Source organism: Tetrahymena thermophila (genome assembly GCF_000189635.1).
Source record: "Tetrahymena thermophila SB210 genomic scaffold scf_8254552, whole genome shotgun sequence".
NCBI classification, from domain to species: Eukaryota; Ciliophora; class Oligohymenophorea; order Hymenostomatida; family Tetrahymenidae; genus Tetrahymena; species Tetrahymena thermophila.
The window spans coordinates 7,419-28,874 of NW_002476323.1; the positions used below are offsets into that span (position 1 = coordinate 7,419).

General features: G+C 21.2%; 5 protein-coding genes across 5 annotated transcripts in view; all 5 read right to left on the bottom strand. All coding sequences in view use genetic code 6, as the record gives it.

Annotated features, from left to right (window-relative positions):
- TTHERM_00791970 (bowman-birk serine protease inhibitor family protein) overlaps positions 1 to 1,278 on the bottom strand; it is a gene marked incomplete at both ends in the record, with an annotated part of 7,695 nt that extends 6,417 nt beyond the window's left edge. The window contains 3 exons of the mRNA XM_001020914.3: positions 131 to 646; positions 784 to 918; positions 1,041 to 1,278. Of these exons, the coding sequence (XP_001020914.3) occupies positions 131 to 646; positions 784 to 918; positions 1,041 to 1,278 (889 nt within the window). The remainder of the gene's footprint in view (positions 1 to 130; positions 647 to 783; positions 919 to 1,040) is intronic.
- A 193-nt stretch (positions 1,279 to 1,471) lies between these two features.
- Positions 1,472 to 4,725, bottom strand: TTHERM_00793960 (bowman-birk serine protease inhibitor family protein, putative; the record flags this gene model as incomplete). The annotated part of the gene is made up of 6 exons (XM_001020915.2): positions 1,472 to 1,535; positions 1,663 to 2,059; positions 2,113 to 2,712; positions 2,762 to 3,162; positions 3,571 to 4,043; positions 4,093 to 4,725. The coding sequence occupies 6 exons, from the start codon at positions 4,723 to 4,725 to the stop codon at positions 1,472 to 1,474; spliced, it is 2,568 nt and encodes an 855-aa protein (XP_001020915.2).
- Positions 4,726 to 7,949: 3,224 nt separating this feature from the next.
- TTHERM_00793970 (transmembrane protein, putative) lies at positions 7,950 to 14,031 on the bottom strand. The gene is made up of 8 exons (XM_001020916.3): positions 13,357 to 14,031; positions 12,648 to 13,303; positions 12,226 to 12,599; positions 11,525 to 12,133; positions 11,007 to 11,474; positions 10,389 to 10,943; positions 10,198 to 10,332; positions 7,950 to 10,152 (listed from the first exon to the last, which is right to left on the bottom strand). Exons 1-8 carry the CDS (start codon positions 13,969 to 13,971, stop codon positions 8,030 to 8,032), a joined length of 5,535 nt encoding a protein of 1,844 aa, XP_001020916.3. The 5' UTR covers positions 13,972 to 14,031; the 3' UTR covers positions 7,950 to 8,029.
- Positions 14,032 to 15,844: 1,813 nt separating this feature from the next.
- TTHERM_000793975 (hypothetical protein) lies at positions 15,845 to 16,284 on the bottom strand (the record flags this gene model as incomplete). Its single annotated transcript, XM_012798832.1, has 2 exons — positions 15,845 to 16,201; positions 16,258 to 16,284. The coding sequence occupies 2 exons, from the start codon at positions 16,282 to 16,284 to the stop codon at positions 15,845 to 15,847; spliced, it is 384 nt and encodes a 127-aa protein (XP_012654286.1).
- Positions 16,285 to 18,540: 2,256 nt separating this feature from the next.
- TTHERM_000793981 (transmembrane protein, putative) lies at positions 18,541 to 19,849 on the bottom strand (the record flags this gene model as incomplete). Its single annotated transcript, XM_012798833.1, has 6 exons — positions 18,541 to 18,722; positions 18,773 to 19,036; positions 19,086 to 19,293; positions 19,354 to 19,545; positions 19,614 to 19,786; positions 19,843 to 19,849. 6 exons carry the CDS (start codon positions 19,847 to 19,849, stop codon positions 18,541 to 18,543), a joined length of 1,026 nt encoding a protein of 341 aa, XP_012654287.1.
- Between the last annotated feature and the right edge of the window lie 1,607 nt (positions 19,850 to 21,456).

The following is a 21,456-nucleotide window of genomic DNA, read 5'->3' on the forward strand; positions in this document are numbered from 1 at the left end:
TGGTATTTAACTTATATCTCTAGTTGAAATAAATTATTTATTCCATATTTTTGTATGATTTATTGCAAGTCATCAATTGGATATTAAAATTTTATGTTAATTTTAAGTTTCTAACTTATATTAGAGATACTAAATTCCAACTTCATAAAGAAATAGCAAGGATAGTCAGGATCAAATACTTAAGCTGCCTAACTTCCATAAGGGCACATACATTATCCATCATTTTTAAATTATAATCCTTATTAGCAAGTTAAACAATTCTTATTTAAAGGTCCATTGCATATATTACAATTTGAAAAGCAATCCATACATTATTTTTTTTAATTATCAAAATATTATCTTACAGGACATTATAGACAATTTTCTTAATTAATATTTGGGTTTTCATAAAAACCATCTTAGCAAATACAATTTGGTGGATTAATTCTATTACCTCTACAAGTTTCGCAATTCTATGAGGTAAAAGAGCATGTTTTACATCTAAAATCACATTTCAAAGGTCTACATGTATTTTTAATACTCTCTGTTTAGGTGTTTTCAAAGTGGGCTTATTTACATCTACATGTAGGTGGAAACTCTCTATCTATACTGCATACAGTACATGTACTGCTATTATCGACACACTAACTACATTATGGATCACAAACTATTTTTTTTAAATTTTAGTTAAAATATAATAACTTATTCTCTTTTAAATCTATATGATAAATATATTATATTAAAAAGAAACACACTTTTGAAGTGTAAATAAATTTAAAAGTATAATGAGTGGTTATAAATTACATTCGCAAGTATAATCTGATTTCATAAACTAATTTGAATACAAGCAAGAACAACCAGGAATTTATAGCTTTTAATATTTACAAATTGTACAATTATCAGCAGCTCCAGAACAAGTCAAACATTAAGGAGAACATTCTATAAATTAAATTAAAATATTATTTTTTTTAAATATTCTATTAATTTAAAATTATTTATAAAATATTTAATAGATATTTTTTTATTTATTTGTGTAATTTAAAAAAAAAAATTTTTTTTACATAAACATTTTCCTTCTTTTGTCATGATTTCATTTTAGCATAAAGTGCATTACTTAGTATTATTATAATTTATTTCCAGACAATATGGTATAATATTTTGAGAATCTTGGCATCTCATTATAAATGGATTATTATAGAGTACAGTTTAAAAAGGCTGTCTTTCATAATTACACTGATTTTATAAAATAGCCTAGCCGTCTTTTAAAGTATATCCTTATTTTGGCATTATGCATTCCATATTAACTTTTGTTACATATATAAAGCAAGGATCATTTAGGTTATAATCAAGATAAAAAAATCCCCCAGAATAGATATAAAAATTATTAAAATAAAATATATTTTAAATAGGCCCAATTTACGTTTCGCCTATTTATATATACGAGCTTAGACTTAAAAATTATGTAATTACCAATTAAGAAAATTATAGTTCTTCATATTTGTAGTTTACTACAACATGAAACTTAGAATTTGAAGTGTCTGCAGTAAATTGAATAACTTTTTAAAAAAAAATATTTGTTTTAAAATAATGTTTTTATTTTTAATCTTACATATTTAATTGATGTCATTTATTTTTATTGATATATTTTTCATCGTTTTGCATAGATAATTTAAACAAATTTACAACTTAGCTCTGCTTGATAAAGAATTTCCTTAATAAATTTTCAGAGCTATTACTTAAGCATCTACCTAATCGAGTATTTAAAAAAAGGTATACCCTTAATAAAAAATATCGTTTTTGATTGGGTAAATCATAAACTTAAAAGCAAATTGTGGCATTAAAGTAATTAATATCCTTGATTATGAATTATTATCAATAAGAATTCCTTTAAATTAGTTAAACCCAAGATTTAAAGTATTGAATGTAATTTGTTTTGTAGGATCTAATATATTTTAGATAGTTAATTATGTCTAAAAGAGGAGAGAATTATAGTCACTAAAGTTAAATTCTAATATAACTGTCATTTCAGGAAAGCTTAGATAATGAAGAGTTTGAGGATATAAATTCATAGTATAGTCTCCTTTTGTTTTTTGAAAGAAAATTAATTTATTAAATTTAAAAAAAAATTATTACCATATAAAATGAAAACATTTTATAGTAGACTACCACATAAGGGATAGTTTGTTGCCTTATAAAAAGAAATTATACCTCCTACATATAATTCTGGATCTAAAAGTTTGTCTAAACCTTATGATTTAACTTAATAAAATGATAATGGAGCACTTTTTTGTTTTATTATTAAGTTGAAATTAGAAAGATCTGTATACAGTCCAATCCATATATCTAAATTATATCCTATTGTAGTTTACAGTATTATCTCATTTCCTGAAAAAAGCTGTAAATTAATGCTGTTGTTATCTAATAAAACTCCTATTAATGTAAATATATGCTTATTTTGGTCTTACATAAATAAAATTGTATATGATTCACCAACATTTTTTGTAGGAGAAATTATATTAAAACTGAGACTAATAAAAAAAGAATTTGAAGAAGTTCCAATTTTAAATGCATCATTTTTAATTAAATATTGAGTCTAAATAAGAGAATTTAGATTTAAACAATCTATAATTTTGTTAGGTAAATTTATTTTTGTATTAATACGATTAGGAATCTTCATAAATCTTGAAATACAAGATATTCCATCATCAAAAGCATCTTTTAGTTAACATTTTCCTATTTAATTTAATATTATAAAAATTTTTAATTTAAAAATTAATTTTACCTGTAATACTATCTCTTAAATTAGGGTTAATTAAATATTAGGTACAAACTGTAGCTTAATCACATAAAACACAGTATTCAGGACATTCAGAGCATGTGCTTTAGTTCTAAAAAGTTCCTAAAGGGCAAATACAGTCTCCATCAGATTTAAACCTCATCTTATATGATAGTTGAGTGGAATCACATGGAGTGCTATCATTATAATCACATACATTTTGCTATATTTTTATTTTATATTGTAAAGGGCATGAGCTTAAGCTAGAACAATAATTGCTAAAAATTGAGTTAACAGTTAAAGCATTTGACTAACATAAAAGACAATTTTGCTAATTTACTATATCAGTCTAAGCCAAGCAATTAGCACAAGGGGCAAAAAAAGTTCCTTAAAATACCCTTACTGTACTATTAAATAAAAGTTAAATTAAAAATTGAATTAAATTAATCTTAATAAAATCGTTTCAAAAGGTTGAAATATAAAATAGTAGCTTTCGCAATAAATTTTTTATTTTTATAGAATATTATATTTATAAATATAAAAATATATTTTTAAATACTCCTTTTGTGTATTGATTTAACAGAAAACAGAAAAGATATTTTTTTTTTGTTTAAAAAGTAATAAGATTTTAACATTACTTGATGAAAAGTACCCTATCGCATGGCCCTGTTATAATTTTTTGTTTATTTTAAATTGTGAAGAATACTTAACCAACATAAGATAAAACTTAAGGGAAAGTAATAAATATTAATTAATTATCTATATATATTTATTTTTATATCTAGTTAAAGTTGGTATTTAGAATAATTGTTAACCTGTGCCATTTATTTAAGGAAACATAAACAAAATTGCTATTAACAACTCCTAAATAAGATTCACTGAGTTAAAGTAAAGTTGAATTGTAGCTATCAGATAAAATTTCATAAAATATCTACTTATTAGAAGTATATTATTTTTCTAGCAAAAATATGGTTGATAATGAATTTATTTATTCACCAGTTACTTTAAAATCTATAGAAATCATTACACCTTTAGAAGCATCATATTCGAATTAACCTACTTACCAACTTTCGCTGCACTGCAAGTTTAATGTAAAATCATTAAAGATTGATTATTTATTATATTTGCTATACCCGAAATAGTTGGTTGCTTAATTAAACTAGTAAGAAGGCCAAGATGATCCAAAACCAAAATTAAAATAAAGAACCTATTCCGCTAATATCTATTTTTCTTAGAATGAAATTTTTTAACCTATGCTTTAAGTAGCCTAACCTATAATTAAGATGATCTATTTTATAAATTTAGCTTAAAATTTATTATGAATAATATTATTTTACTTATTTAACAATTGAACAAGCTGCAGAATAGGGGTAAACTGCTTATTAACCTATAAAAATTTGAAAATATTAGTTATCAAAATATTTTTTGCTCGAGACTCTACTAAACTCTTTGAATGGAGTAGAATTTAGGTTCATACCAGAGCTCTCTGTATCTTTGTTGTAAAACAAATAGTGAACATAGTAGTTAGTTGAACTATATTTGAGATTTATTGTTATTCTTAAAAAAAACCAATTATTGTATATACTAGATAAATTTCCTGCTGAAATAACTAAATCATCACTAGGATTATACAAACCAAATAGAATTGTTTTAATCTTTAGCTATATAGGATTTAAGGAAATAGACAAAATGTGTTAATTATTTTTATCTATCGCTTAAAAAAATAAATAATCTTAATCCATATTTCCCTAAAAGTTATACCAACCTATCAAAGTAAAAGATGATGTTTAATTTTCAATATTTTTTAAAAGATATTATCCTTCAATTATCTAGTTTTACTAACCTAACTCACAGCTAAAAAATGTTTGTTTAGATATTAAAATTTAATTGTTGCACAAATCTTGACAAAAAAAGGTTGCGAATAGTTAAACGAAAAAGGTGAAATTTGCTAACTTTTCGAATACTCTCATTTTGATCTTTTATTTTTTCGTATGATAGATTATTATTTTTGCTAAGATTTTAAGCTAAAATTTATGATTTATTTATATGTAAAACTTTAGAATTAAAAACCGAATTTCTTAGTTAATTAATTTACTTCTTAGACTTTATATTCCTTATAATCAAAATAATTAAAACAAAATCTTAATAGCATCTAAAAAGATTATGTTCACTCAATATTTCTTTTATTAATAATTAATTTCTGGTTTCCCAATCCAAATTATAAATTAATTAGTTCTAAAATTTTTTAATTTCTTTGATTGGCTTGAAACTCATATATTATAACATTAATTGTAAGCACTTTCATGAATTTTAATTAAATTATAAAATTCAAAAGTATATTTTGTTATTTTCATATAGATTACCATGAAATTTCTCATAAAAGGAGATTTTTGAAAAAATCATTTATTAAAAATTCTCCCTAAAAATCAAATAAATACCTCTTTTTAGTGTAAAGTTTTTTGAACAAATTCTAATTTTTTGTATTATCTTTATAATCCAATATATTTAAAATATAAAGCTTATTTACATTTATAAATGTTTGATAATTAAAATTAATTATATAAATTCATTATTTTTACTAATAAATTATTTTGATTTTATCATTTTTAAGGAATCTTAGAGTTAGGTGAGTTATAGATAATTCATAAGAATTTTCGGTACTTACATTTTTCTAATTTAGATAATTAAAATAGGAAATTTGGTACTAGTCAACTATTACTTATTTTATTGTTTCTTAATTTAATTCTAAACTTAATAAAAGATTTGAATACAAAATAATAAATTGACATTCTTATATCAAAAAAGCAAATTAATTTAAATGATCCACTTAAAATGACTGTGGTTACATAATTATGAAGGTTTTATTCAAACACAAAAATTTCACTTATATTTTTTAGTTTTATAATACAATACATATATATTCCATAATATTTACAAAACTATTTTATTATAAGCTTATTTTAAACTAAATTTATAGATTTTGATATTTTAAATTTACATTTCTGCAGTTAGGTTAAAACAAATCCAGCCAGCACTACAAACAAAGTAAGGATAGTTAACCATAGTATATATAATAATCAACAGCAGAATTTATTTATGTGATAATAAAATTGATAGTTTCTAGTATAATCAATTTCCAAATAATAAAAATAGGTTCTATGAGTCTTAACATCTCATTAAAAATAAATTTCTATATGTTAATCTACCATAATGACACTAATTTTATAAAATAGCCTATCCATCTTTTATTATTAGCACACAGTATATAAATTGTAGTAAAATATAAAAAAAGGGTCATTAAGATCATAACCAAGATAAAAAAAACATCCAGATTATATATTAAGACATTTAAAATAAAATATATCTGAAGCTGATCCAATATTTGTTTAGCCTATTTGTATTTATTTAAGTGCAAAAATTAAAAAATATAGTTATTACTTTTTATGGAAAATTTAACTCCTCATATTTGTAATTTGCTATAACATAAAACTTAGTGTTTGAATTTTCTGTAGTAAGTCGAATAAATTTTTTTAAAACTATATTTGAATATGAGGATGATATGTTTTTTTTAATTAATTTTTAAACTTATAAATTTAATTGATCTCCTTCATCTTTATTGCTCCTTAAAATTACTCTTTGATTTAAAATTAGCTTTAACTAGCACTAATATCTGAGACAGTTTGTTAAAACGACAATTTGTTACTACTATTCTATTATGAATTTAATAAAAAGATAGTTGAATATGAATTTAATTATCCACTTACTTTGAAATCTATTGAAATAATCATTCTTTTTTTATTATAAAATTCAAGTTATCAAATATACAAAATTTGATTATACTATGAGTTAAGAGCGAAATCTTAAAATGCCAATTATATATTATATTTAGTATATCCAAAATAATTTATTGCTTAATAATTATTAAGAAAGCAAAGTTGAAATAAAACAAAAATTTAAATAATTAACCTATTCCAATAAAATTCATTATTTTTATTCTTTAATATCCTATGTTATACTTTGAGCAGACTACCCTATAATTAGAATTATTTAGTTTTTAAAATTAAATACAAAACTTTTAAAAAAAATGTTATTTTACTTATATAAATAGAGAGCTAGCTGCTGACTTGGAATATTATGTTTACTAACCAATAAAAATTAAAAATGTTTAATTATTAAATATTTAATGCTTGAGGTTCCAATAAATTTATTATAAGAAGCAGAAGACATAATTGAATTAGTTTTTTCTGTATCAGAGTTAAAAAATAAATAATTGGCATAATAATTAGTTGAACTTTATTATAGATTCTTAAAAATAACCACTAGTATTGCAGATTTGTCAATTTTACTGTAATAATAATTAAATTATCACTAGGATTATAATTATCAAATAAAGTTGCTTTAATTTTTAACTATGTAGGATTTATGGTAATAGTTAATATATATAGATTATAATCGTTTATTGCTTAGAAAAGTAAGTATTCTTAATCAATATTTCCCTTTAAGTTATACCATCCTATCAAAGTAAGCAATGATTATTAGTTTATTATGTATTTAAAAACAAATTATCCACACACTTTTTATTGTTAATAGCAAATTTAATATTCAAAAATATTAGTCAAGATGTAAATCTGAACCAAAAATGGAAGTGAATATTTGTAAAATAAAAGATAGATTGATTAATTAATTATATATCTTTATTGGAGTTTACATTATTATATTTATCTATCAATGAATTTTAAAGCTTATACTTTATTAATTATTTTTGTTCATTAAATCATTTAATTGATATAAGATTTTAATTTTTAGTAAGTAAATTAAAAATTGTAAGTTAAAATTTATTTTTTGCTTTTAATAGTTCTTATTAAAAATATAATATCTATTTCTTTTAGTAAGCTAAAGAAGTTCAATTTTAATTAATCTTACTTTTATGCTTAGATATAAATGTTTCCAGATTAAATAAATTATAGTTATAAACTAAGATTTTTGTTTTTTAAAATAAATTCAAACACAATAACAAATTTAAACCTTTTAACTATCAATTTATTAATTTATTGATAATAAAATTTACTACTTTTATTGTAAAAAATCAAATTTTACTTTTTTTCTTTATTTTAAAATATTCATTTAAAAAATTAAGCTATTTAATAAAAAATAAAATAATATTAAATTATTTTTATATTTTTAAAGAATATAAATGAAATTTGATCAATATTATATAGAAAGACATTTTAATTAATTTGTTACAGAGCTTTTAAATAAATTTTGTTTATTAAATCATTATAAAATTATTTTTTTTCCACTATTTAATTCAATATTTACTTATATTGTATTGTTATTTTCATTTTAGTATATTTTAGTTTTTTTTTATCTCCTTTTATTATAAATTAAATATATTTTATCTTTGTTTTTTTACAAAAATTCATAAATCGGGAGTCCTACTGATTCGAATAAGAAACCAAGTAAAAAGAGCATATTAAATAAAATTAATATTATAGTTGCTATAAATCCTTTATTTAGAAATGAATTTACATCTTCTTAATTCAAAACAACTAAATTTAAATTCTCTTGATTGAATTTGTAAAACATTATCATAAAAATCCATGTAGCTGCTAGGAGAATATCACCTATACTTTTAACTAAATTTAAAAACAAATACTTATAAGGCTTGTAGTAAAATGTCATTAGCGAAGTGACGATATTTATTATGGTGCAAATACAGCACAGACATAAAGGATACTCTACTAAGTAATATATCAGAATCACTATTAAAATTTTCTTTAGAAAGTAAACGAAATGATAATTCTTTATTGCCTTACAGTTAAATTTTTATTATTTCAATCTCAAAAAGAAAAATTCAAAGTAGTTTTGTGATAAACTAAAATTCATTGAGTTATAGTTTAGATAAAACCATATCAAAGATATTGAAAAAATAGAAATCACAAAAATAGCTGAGTAAATGCTCCATCTGCTTAGCCAATTAGTAGAGTATATATTATATACTTGAATATTAATAGAAAGAATAACTATTAATAGATTAACTTCGTTTTCTGAGCTTAACCTCACAACGAAGAAATTCATTATTTTTTATATTTTGCCTTGAGCCTTATTATCTGATTATTTCAAAGGGTAGAAAAATTATTTTATAGCTAACATTCCTAATAATAAAGTTAGTATAACTAGATATTTACAAAAAATTATTTAGCAGTTAACTAAAAAACTATCTCGGAATCCTAATCTATCAAATTAAATATTTCCAGAGCTGTGTACAAATTCATCTACATTGCTTCCAAAAAGTGTAAACCCATGCTGGAGTTTGTTATCTTGGTACTCAGGCATCCTTTGATAAACAAATGTTCCAAAGAGAGATAAGAACGTATAAAAATTTATAGGGATATTAATTTTTATTAACAAAAACATCGCAGTAGGCTATATCGAATTCAATAAATAAAACAAAAATTAAAGACTTCTTATGTAACCAATAAAAGCTTAATTTTTTGGAGTAATTTGACTAATCTAATTAATAACTTGTTATTTATTGTCATCTATAACAAGTAAATAAGGTCCAATATTAAATTAAAATGGTTGTTTTAAATACTTAGGATTTAGCACTATCTAGTTTTGATAGTCAATAAATATGTTTGTTGTTTTGAAAATGAGACTCCCGTAGCTTGCTTTTATACTTTAATTAATTCCTATTTCCAAAATTATTTAATTATTTCTTGGAATATTAAAACTTTTAATTTCATAATTTTGAGATGGAACTTCGCTGATAGAGAGTTAAAATATATTAATTATTCCATGCTAAGAAATAATTTATTCAAGGAGATAAACCTCTGTTTCAAAATCAATCTAAATTTAATATTTTCCATTTTTCTATTATAAGCTGTAAGCAAGGTTAAAAAACCCATAACAACTACTACCTTTTATTGGGTCAGATACTAAATCATTTCCTTATTAGCAAGTGCACTAGTGGTTTTCATCTAAAATTTAATTGTTTTAGCAACTTAAGCAATTTTACTTTGTTGGTCCATTGCAAGTTAAGCAAAGATCATGACAGTTCGTGCACTATTAAGAAATTTGGTCATAATATTAGTGAGACTGGCATTTTGAGCAATTTACATTATCATTTTTAGGATCATCATAATACCCATCTGGGCATTAACAATTAGGAGGTTAGATTCTATTTCCCTTACATAATAGACAATTATCACTTGAATATTGGCATGTTTAACATTTATTTTTACAGATAATTGGCTCGCATTCATTTTAAATAGGATCATTTGGTTTGTTTAAAAAATACTTAGGATCACATTAACATATTGGGGGGTGTATTCTACCATAACTACAAGTTATACAGCTAGCAGATTCAAAGCATGAAGAGCACTACTTTTAGCAATCTAAAAATAAATCAAAATTTGAATTTTAAGTAAAAAATAATTTACCTTGGCAGTTAAACATACTATCTAAATACTAATTATTTAATGGGCAATTACAGAGAGGGAGTATTTAAGTATCTTACTTACATGAAAGGCAATTCGAAGAGTTTCCTGAGCATGTCTTACAAGTTGGAGAGCAGTCTAATATTTAAAAAATAAATCATAAAATATATTTCAAATAAATAAATTAAAAATACATTAGCATTTTTTTTTTGTTTAGTCAAAATACGTTCCATCTTTGCATTAGCAGTTATTTAGAGGATCCATCATAGGATCTAAGCATTTATTACAAACGTTTAAATTTGTATATAAGATTTCAACACAATTAAGTATAATTAAATTTGAATCTTAGCATCTTAAATTGGCAGGATTATAAAAGTATATTGTTTAATTAAGTGTCCTATTGGAATTACATTAATCATTTGGAATAACTTAGTTATTCAAAAGTGAATAGCCTTACTTTGGAAGTATACAAGTCATATTTAATCTATTTATATAAATAAAGCACGGATCACTCATATCATACTCGAGGTAATAAAATCCTTGCATGTAAAGTTCAAGGTTATTAAAATAGAAAATAGGAGCTGCTAAATTATCTATTTGCTATCCTATTTAAAAGCTTAAATATTAAGGATATAAATAAAAATATATAGAGCTTTATATTTCTATTTCTTCGGTTTAGTAATTCAGCACAACATTGAATTTTACAGTTTGTAAATATAAAGAGAAGTATATTGATTCTACTGTAACAACTAATTTTATTTATTTTAAATAAAAAGTTAATCAAAATCTTTTGAAAAAATGTAAGGAGTTACAGAAATAGTTTGAGTTAACTGAGCTAAATCTTACGTATTTAAGTAATTGACATACTTATTAGACACAAATTTCAAGTTTAGGCTGTAAATCGAAAAGGCTTTAAATAAATCTAAATTGAACAATTTTTGTACCCCAATAGGTAATAGATAAAAAAGTATAATCATAGGTAGTAAGAGAGAAAGCTTTCATGTTAAGTGAAATAGCAAAAATATTAGAATTTAGCTGTGATGCTAAGTATGCATATGCTGGATATTATGAATCAATTAAAAAACCATATATTTAACTAAATTACCTATTGAATGTAGAATAAGAAAAATATTACAAAGGATTATAAATATTTAAGATCATATAAACACTTGTAAATTTGCTAATGCTGTAGTTACTAAAATCTAAATCAAAAACTTTAATTAGATCTTTTTAAGATTGTCTTTAAAGTACAGACGCAAATTTTGTCATGCTTTGATGACCTGTTTTTAAAGATAATAGATATAATTAGAAATATTTAATTAAAATTTACCTTAAATTATCCAGTTATTAATGTTCATAAATTAGCCACAAAATATGCTTTGTGAAGGAAAATTTGGAGATGCCATTCCAAATATTAGTGATGGGTCTACTAATATATTTTTTATTGGTTAACTAATCATTTAATAGTAATAAGAAACGGGGTTATTCTTTAATTTGACAATAAGTGAGACATCTTTTAAGTTAGTAGAAAGTCCAATCCAAATTTATTATCCGTTTTCAACAGGTGCAAAAAAAAGCTGCTGATTTTCTCCAATTACCAAACAGAGAGAAATCCCATTACTTTAATCAACAAATGCTACTAAAGAAAATATATGTATATTTTCATCAATCATGTAAAAGATACTGTAAACTTTACCAACTGCAAAAGGGACAGGAATGTTTAAGATGAAGTTAAGAGAAATAAAAAAAGATGTTAAGCCACTTTTTATTTTAAAAAATTTATTTTTGATAATAAAGTCTTGCAGTGAATATAAATTTGGATTTGTACAGTCAACTAATGTTTATTTAAGTGTAATCAAAGTGTTTTAATAACTTAAGATCTTCAATTACTAACCAATACATTGTTTACCATCATCAAAAAGCCCTTAACTGCATTTACCTATTTAATTAAAATTAGTAAATTCTTTTATAATTAATGAATTTATCAATAAAAAATAAAAGATAGAAATAAAGAAATATTCATTTATTTACCATCATATCCTCTAGGAAAAAGAAATTCTTTGCATTAAGTGCCAGAAGAACATGTAATGCAGTATTATGGACATGGTAAACATGTGTTTCCATCAAAATAGTGTCCGTCAGGGCAATCACAAGTAGTTTAAAATTCAGTCAATTAATATTATTAGCAAGATTTATTGAAAGACCACTCACAAGTCTACCAAGATGCCTGTGAAGCAGAAAAATCAGCATAATTGCATGAACTTTCACAAGTATACTTTTGCTTATCTTATTTAATAAAATCTCCATCATTTGAACACATTATACAGTCGTTTCCGTCTAGATTCATCTGCATAGAACAATTTAAACAAGCTTAAAAAAAAGTTCCCTGATAAATTTTGATTGATCTATTAAAATTAATAAAATTGAGTAAAGAGAATAAATAACAATTTTACTTAATTAAAATTTCTCTGTTTACAACCATGTTTGGATCATAAATATTAGTACTCAAATTTCCAAGCGTAAATCTTATAGTACCAATAGGTAATTAATTTTAATATGTTTATGAGAATATTATCTTATTGTTTAAATAAACAGTTTTCTGAATCTATTTGAATTATTAGGATAGTACAACAGTAATTCTGTACCAACTATTAAAAGAAATTTGATAATATATACTGTTCTACCAGTAATAAGAATCCTGTAAGTAAAACAGACTCCCAATTTATAAAACACTAATCAGATAAAAATATTACTATGATGAAACCTACTAAATACTAGCAAACGGAGGAGAAGAATTAAGCATGTCTCCATTAAATCTAATATCAAACTAAATTACCAAGCCCTTATTCTCATCAAAATAATATGGCCCTGCGTTAATATACTCGTTAGTTAATAGTTATAATACATTTTAAAAGACAGGATTCTTTTTTACAAAGGAAATATATTATTTATTATGGATTGCTCTGTTCAATTATATACTTTGTAACTGATAAATAACTTAAAAATTAATTTATAGAACCAAATTCGCCTGATAATACATTTCCTGAGCAGATGTTTAAAATGAGGGGCCTTAACTTTAATGATTCGCTCTTCCTATGAAAACTGTAACCTAAAAAATATAAATTTAATTTTAAATTAATTAATAATATTAATTAATATTACATGATCAGAGACTCCACACAGCGAACATAGTGGAAAATTAGATGTGTTTCCATAAAATAACTAAAATTAATTATTGTCAAATTTAACTAGGTTGTTAGATAGTGCTTATCCTTATTAGTATGTATATGAAGGATTATAGATCGAATATGCTGTTTAAATATAATAATAGGTATAGCAAATAGGTAGGTTATCTTAATTCAGTCTTATTCCTATTTTGACGAAAAACCAATTATCTTAAAGTAGATACTCGAAGACATTAATCAAGCTAACACTAACTTTAGGCTAATTTTAAAACTTTACATAAAGTTGAAATGAACTTGGATTATATGATATCGATATCAAATTATTTGAATCATCACTCATGGCCTGAATTATTAAATACTCTTGGTTTAAATTACCAAATAATCTGTACCATCCTACTACTGTTAATTATGTAATATCCAAGTATTAATCGTTAAGGATTTTTTCTCCTTAAATTATTTAAACTGTAGATTATCTTTGACAACCAAAGTATGTCATATTAGAAATTAATCTTTTAATTCCACAAGGAGCGCTTTGGCCTAGAGAAACATTTATAAATGAAGCTATAAATAGCAATAAATATATTCTTGACATTTTTTTGTCACTTATTACTTTAATTTATTTATCAAATTATTTCTAATTATTCAATTTATTATTTAGTTTTTAACATTAAAAATTTTTTGATTTATTTATTAAAAGCAATTTTTTAGTAAACAAAATTTATTTATTACTATTTATAAACTTTTAAATATCATAATATGGTTCTTGTGTAATCTGATAAGAAATATATATTATTAACAAGCTAAAATACATTTTAGTTATTTATATTTGGTTTAATAATTATCCCTATCAAGAATAAAAAATCTCCTCTTTATTTTTTCCTTTTATTTTAAATTTAAAATAAGACTAATAAGAAAGTTTTTAATTAGGAGTAATTACTTATAGCATTCAAAAAACAATCAATATTATTATAGGAAATATAGTATTTGAGATAAATAAGAAAACATGTTTCTTCAAATAGAAAACATAAAGGTCTCTAAACATATTTTACCCTATATTGAATGAAATAATCTTGAATAATTTAAATATGAAAAATTGTTATTTGTGTGAAATAAAAAATTTGAAAACTATTTTTTTTATTTTTGGTGTAGCATTTATTACATTTTAATATAGTAGATATAATTTCTAAAAATATCGGATAAAAGTTATGATTAAAATGTTGTTTTATATAAATTATAATTTTTAAACTTTAATCTAATTTTATATTTTAAGTTAGTAATATTTTTTTTATTCCTCATAACAAATTTATTATTAGTTTTCTTCATAGATTATAAATAAGATATCTAATTTAATACTATTACCATCTTTATTTCAAAGAAATATCTTAAAATAATATTTTTAAGAATGTAATAAATACATCTATTTTTTAAAAAATAAATAAATATTATAAAACGATCGAGGAATTTAAATATTTAAATAGGTTAATTAAGTTAAATTTTAAGAAATTGTGTAGAAAATTTAAAAAGACTTTATAGATATTCACAGATAAAACTATTTGTATAATTAAAATTCGTTTAACGATCTTTTTAATTATATTTCAATATAGTAATTTAATTTATCCTCAAGAGATACAACATAACTATTTTATTCGTTAAAGTTTCCAACTTAAACATAAACTTATTAAAATATATTAATATATCCTGTTTAATCTTTATAAATTGCTATTTGATAAAATTTTTTATCATTAGTAAATGAGAAATTTAATTCATTTAATATTTATTTACGAATAAATTATATTTTTATAAGAATATTTATCCTTAAATGAATAGATTTAAAATAATGTTATTTTTACTTTTTAATTTTTGACATAAAAGAATTATTTGATTAATAGCAAAAAAAAACATAAAATATTATTAATTATTTACAACAAAATATATAAAAAATAAGAAGTTAGCTTATAATTTATTTCCCATTAAAATAATAAAAGATGATGCATAACCTATTTTAAATGTAGGAATTTAGTAGTTCCCTAAAATTTTAATAAATAACTGAAAAAATTGATTATTTTGATTTTTGTGGTATGAAAAAATAATAAAAATAGAAAATATTTGAGGATTTAAAATTATTATACAAAAAAGATTATCTATTATCTAAATATTGATTAAAAAATATCGAATTTAAAAATAAAATCCATCAAAAATTAATAATTTCAATAATTTAAATTAATTTAAAATAATTAATATAATCAGAGAAAGAATAGATTAATAAGAATAAGAAATATTAATGCTAGAAATTGTTGATTAATTAACTTATCTATCAAATTTAATTTTGTAGTAAAATCAATAAAAATATAGAATGAACATGTATAATCTACTAGTGAGAAGTAATTAATTTAGCATTATAAAAATTCCTTATAAACAAATAAATTTAATTATTAATGGATATATTTAGAGTTATATTGAAAAACTCAATTACTTTTTAAAATTTTATATATTGTTTGATAAATGAGAAATAAATCTATTAAAAACTAAATTTTTTTTAAAGGGATTCTAGCAATTATATTTTTATCAAAATAATATCTATCTAAAACATTAAGGCATAAAGTTTAAAGGTTGTTTTTTTTTAGTTATAATTCTAAATACTAATATTATTATTTAAAGGTATATATATTATTTAAATTAATAATGTACATTTTGTTAGTTCTAAAATATATAGTTTAATTTTTTTTATTTATTTTAAATAAGAAATGCTATTTCATATTTTAATCACAATTCTTTTTCATCATAAGAATCTTTATACAAAACTTCGAAAAAATGTAATTCATCTATTTTTTAAAAAGCATTTATAAGTTATAAAATGATTTAGGAATTTAAACATTACTTTCGTATTTGCTAGACTTATACTCATTAAATTTTGAAATATCTATATTAATTTAAGAAATCTACCAATTATTTAACTTAATATTCAAAATAACTATTAAATTTTTAAGTAGCTTCAATGACTTTCTTGTTGAATGTAAGTCGTAGTGAGTAATTTTATTATATTTTTTAATTTAGTTTTAATTGTTATAAGGAAATAATTCATAATTTAAGCTTTTTAAACATGAAATTAAGGCTTTTTAATTTTTTCCTTTTTGATAATTAAATAAGGCTTATTATAAATAATATTTTTATTATAAAACGTGCTTTAGCTATACTGAATTATTTTTATTTTGACCCTCATTTATTTTTTTTATTTGATTCTTTAATACCGAAAAAAATTATTCTATCAAATAAAAAATATTTAATTATCTAAATAATAATAAAAAAATTATACTGATGATGAAATTTCTTCCAGGCGTGAGCATTCTGCATTTTATTAATAAAAGATAACAAAGAGAAATATTAATTTAAATATGATCTTCTTCATATTAACAATTTTACTAACTGATAAAATAAATATTAATTGCTTCTTCAATAAGATCTATCGCTTAGGTTATAAATTATTTTTTATTATTTTTTAAAACCACTACACTTAATGAATTTTCATCATTAAATTATTTATTCTTCATCAAAAATTTTTGAGAAAAATAAGACTAAGAAATATTTAAATTTGTTTAGCTCTCTATTTAATCTTTTTTTTAAATATCTTAGAATGTAATTTATTACTCTAATTAAAATTATGAACTTTAGTTGTTATCTTAGTTTTAGAAATTTTTTTGTTATTATTCATGTTTACAATACAAATATAACATATTTGCTAATTAGTACTTCTTGTTTGCAAGCATTTTCAAAAATTTTCTATTATCTAAATCAAAACTCATCTATTTATAGATATCTTATTAGCTTTAAATATCAATTTTTACTGTATTTATAGAATAGTTTTAAAGTAAATTTTAACTCATCTAGTGAGACTAATTCATGTAATTTAGAGCTGCAGCAAATTTTTTTTGATGCAAATTAATTAAGGCTAAATTATTTAAACTAAAATTTTTAATTTAAAACAATTAATTTATTAAATTTTAAATAATTACCACATCGAAATTCCCTAATTGTGCTATAAAATCTAAAATACACTGAGCTATTTTTAATATTTCTCTTCGATTTCTTTGAAATTTATATAGTTTTATGACTTTACTAATTCTTAAAAAACTATTTACTGAATATTTAATACAACTTAATTGATTGCACTTATTAAATTTTTAAGCTCTTATTGTGTTTTTAGTTTTCCCTCTTAAATCATTTTATAAAATTTATATATGCTTTATTGATTAAATAAATTCATTAATTAAGAAATATAGTCAATAAATAAAGATGATTTTTTTAATTGATTAGTTATTTATTTGCAAATTATTTACAATCAATAGAAAAATAAAAAAAAGTTATATTCACAAATTAAATTTAATTACCTTTGATTGTCAGATTTATTAATAAAAGTGGAAACAATTTATATGGGCTTTCTGAAATTGAATTATAAGAAATTATGCAGCAAAGTTAGTAAGACAATGGTTATAAACACAAATAAAGCTATTGCTACTTATACCATTTCTTTAACAAATTAGGCTACTGCTTAAACTAGTTATTGTATATCTTGATTTAATTTATTCAAAGAAAAAGCTTTCGAGTAGTAGGCTACAGCATAACTCTTTTATTCATTAAAATTTCCAACACAAACATTAATTTGTTAAAATATATTAATATACCCTGTGTAATTTTTATAAATTGTTCTTTAATAATATTTTGTATTATTAAATTAACAATTATCTACGTATGTAATTTACTTACTCATAAATTCGGTTTATATAAAATAATCTTCTCTTTCTTACATACTATTAATAGAATTTTTAAATTCAACATCTAAAATAAACTATGCATCAATATCTATTTTTATGGTAATTAAATATCAATCAATTAAAAATATTAAATTTATAATTTTGTAATTAATTATTTTAATATAAATATTTATTAATATTTTATATTTTCTTTTGCTTTTAATCAAATAATCAATTTGTTTGTTTGTTTATTTGTTTAATTGTTTGTTTGTTGCTTATGTTTTTAATTAAAAAAAATATTTATATTATTTTATTACATCTATTCATTTATGGATGAGCAATTACAATTCTATTATTTTGGCTATCACTGACTTAAGATGCTATTAAATATGAATATTCGAATTATGTGTTAGTCATAAATTTGTTTTGCAAACTACCGAGAGAGATATCAATAGCAACAACAGCATCTTATTAATATTTTAAATCATCTAATATTGAATTTAAGATTCTGTTTGAATTGGGTAAAACTATTTTATATACATAAGTAGAGTCAAGCTCACCTAATGTTATATCGACCCCAGGCTGTTGAAAATACCTTTTTTATTTAAATCTAATTCTTTTTTGAGTTTTTAAATTATTATTTACGCTGAAGCAGTTTTATTAGAATCAATGTACCATTATCTACATCTCCAGTCTATCGGGAAAAGACGCTTAGTGTTATAATAAGGACATGAACATGGATTAGTCTGATTTCCGCAAGTTTTTAATTAGTAATCCTTGTATTGGAATCCATCAAATTAATCTGGTGAAGTAAATGCATACTTTGCATATTAGTTATTAATCTTATTACAAGTAAAAGGTCCACCATAAAATGTATTGTTTAATAAAGGTTAAGCAAGTAACTTTCTCCTATTAAAAAATTAAAGAATATATTTATTAAATTATTAATGTTTCATACCCCATATAGCTATCTTAAAGCATTCCATCATCATTATGAACTATATATATGCTTGTAGTTTAAATGATACTCTGCTATTAGTTTGACATAAAAGAAATAGAAAATACTCTTTGTAAGTCCATTTTAATTATTTTTTGCATAGTTTAAATAGGCAGCTTATCCCAAATATTTTAATTTGGATTACTCCATGTTGAAAATTAAGATTTTTCTTTAATAAAAAATGCAAATTACAAATTAAAATAATAAAATTAATTAATTATTAATATACCATATTAAGCATACATTCTATAACTATCAATTTATAATAAATAATTATCAAAATTTTAAAAGCAACTTTAATCAAATCCACACAAACTTTTGGTATTACAATAATCATCTAAAACATTGTCATTAGCTGCCAAAAAATTAGCTTTTGTTTTATTTACAGAATACCTATATGGCTGTTTATCTTCCCAAGACACTGATTTTAAATTTAAATAATATTTAAGTTTAATATCTATAAAGTTAGTAGATTTTATATTTTTTTACCAAGATCATCATAATTTTTATTGGCTAACGAGTCCTTTTATAGCTATCCTATTAGTAGGGTTTAACTTGCTATCCTTTGGAATTCAATTTATAAAATTATCTTATCAGAGAAAGACACAAACAGGATATATTTAGTATAAACTGACTAAATATATTATTCTAAATTGTTTTAACTATTTTTAAGAAAAATACTTATCAATTCTTCAATATTTTGCTAAAAAAGTTCTACATTTCATTTGATGAATAATAAATCAATAAAATCCCTTGGAGAAGAAACCATAAAGCAATGCAAAATAGATATGGTAAAAATAAAATAACTAGCTTTTTTCTATATTCATTTAAAAATCTTTTTTTTTATTGTAAATCTTTCATTTTTCTCACTCCACTTCTCTCTCTTTTTTAAAATAACAGATTAAATCACCAAAAAAAGTATAAATTATAATTAATTAATTAATAGTGTTAAAATTCAATTAAAATATTGTTAAAACTTTTCAATATTGATTTCTAAATAAAGTAATCAATTTTTAAAATTCTTGATTAGATAAGTAAAGTTTTGTTTAAGTATTTTATAACCTGAATTATATATATATAAACATTTATATGTTCTATTCATTCATTTTATTAAATCAAACACATTTAAATAAAAAATTTATTATAATGAAATTGAATTGAATATCTTATATCTATGTTTTATCTTTTATTTAATTCAATCCAAAAATAAAAAATTTTATTATGTTTTTTTACGTTAAAAATATATTTAAAAGTATTCGTATATTAAAATAAATAATTTGATTAATAAGTGAACATTCAAATGTATTTAAAAATCTGCTATGATTTCTATATTTGTTTTGTAAACATGATAATCCAGATTTTAAGAGATATAATTACTATTTTTTATATATAGATATTGTAAAGATAAAAGCAATTATTCTATTTATTGAATTTATTTTTTATTTTTAAAAATAAAAGGTGCAGACAAATTATTTGATTCGAATCAGTAAATTCTAAGCTATGCTGAATATTTATCAAATATATATTATTGTATTATCTTGGACTTCGAAGATTGTAAGTAGTATTTTTTAAGAATCAAGGTAAGTGTTTTCTTCATTTTTAAAATTTTTTTCAAGGTTTATATCCTTAATAAAGTATATTTAACAAATAAATCAAATACAAAAAAAATTAATTTTATTTTTATATTCCTATAAGTTCATTTATATTATATTATTGAATTTAATTAAAATTTTTGATAAATGACTGTAATAAATATCAAAAGTGAATTTCAGATACTAATATTTTTTACAAACACGTTTAAAAATAAATACAAATTTAAATAGTTGGCCTAACAAAGACTATAATAAAGCTTCTGTATTGTTTAAAATAGATAAAATTCAAAATTAATTTTAAATTATATTTATAAAAGATAAAGAAAAATTAAATAATATTAAAAATATAAAAGAATTTAATAAAAATAACAATAAAATGTTAAATTAAGTAATATAAAAAACATTTAACTTTAATCAAAAATAATATTCTGAGTTATAGAAGTCAATTAATAACAGAAAAATTTGAAATTCATTTTTTTTTAAATTTATCTCATCACAGACTTATAAATAAACATTCTTTATCTAAAAAAAATTCAAATTTAAAAGTTTCTAAAATTCATAATTAGTCTATAAGTTTTTTAAAATGATTTATTATTTTTGTAGCTCATCTTGATAATTTGCACATTTATACATAAAAAAGTTAAAATAACTGCTATAAATTTATAAAAATATTTAATTTATATTATATTCAGAAAATCTACTAAAAAAAGCAAAGGTAAAAATAGAAGAAAAAAAATTTA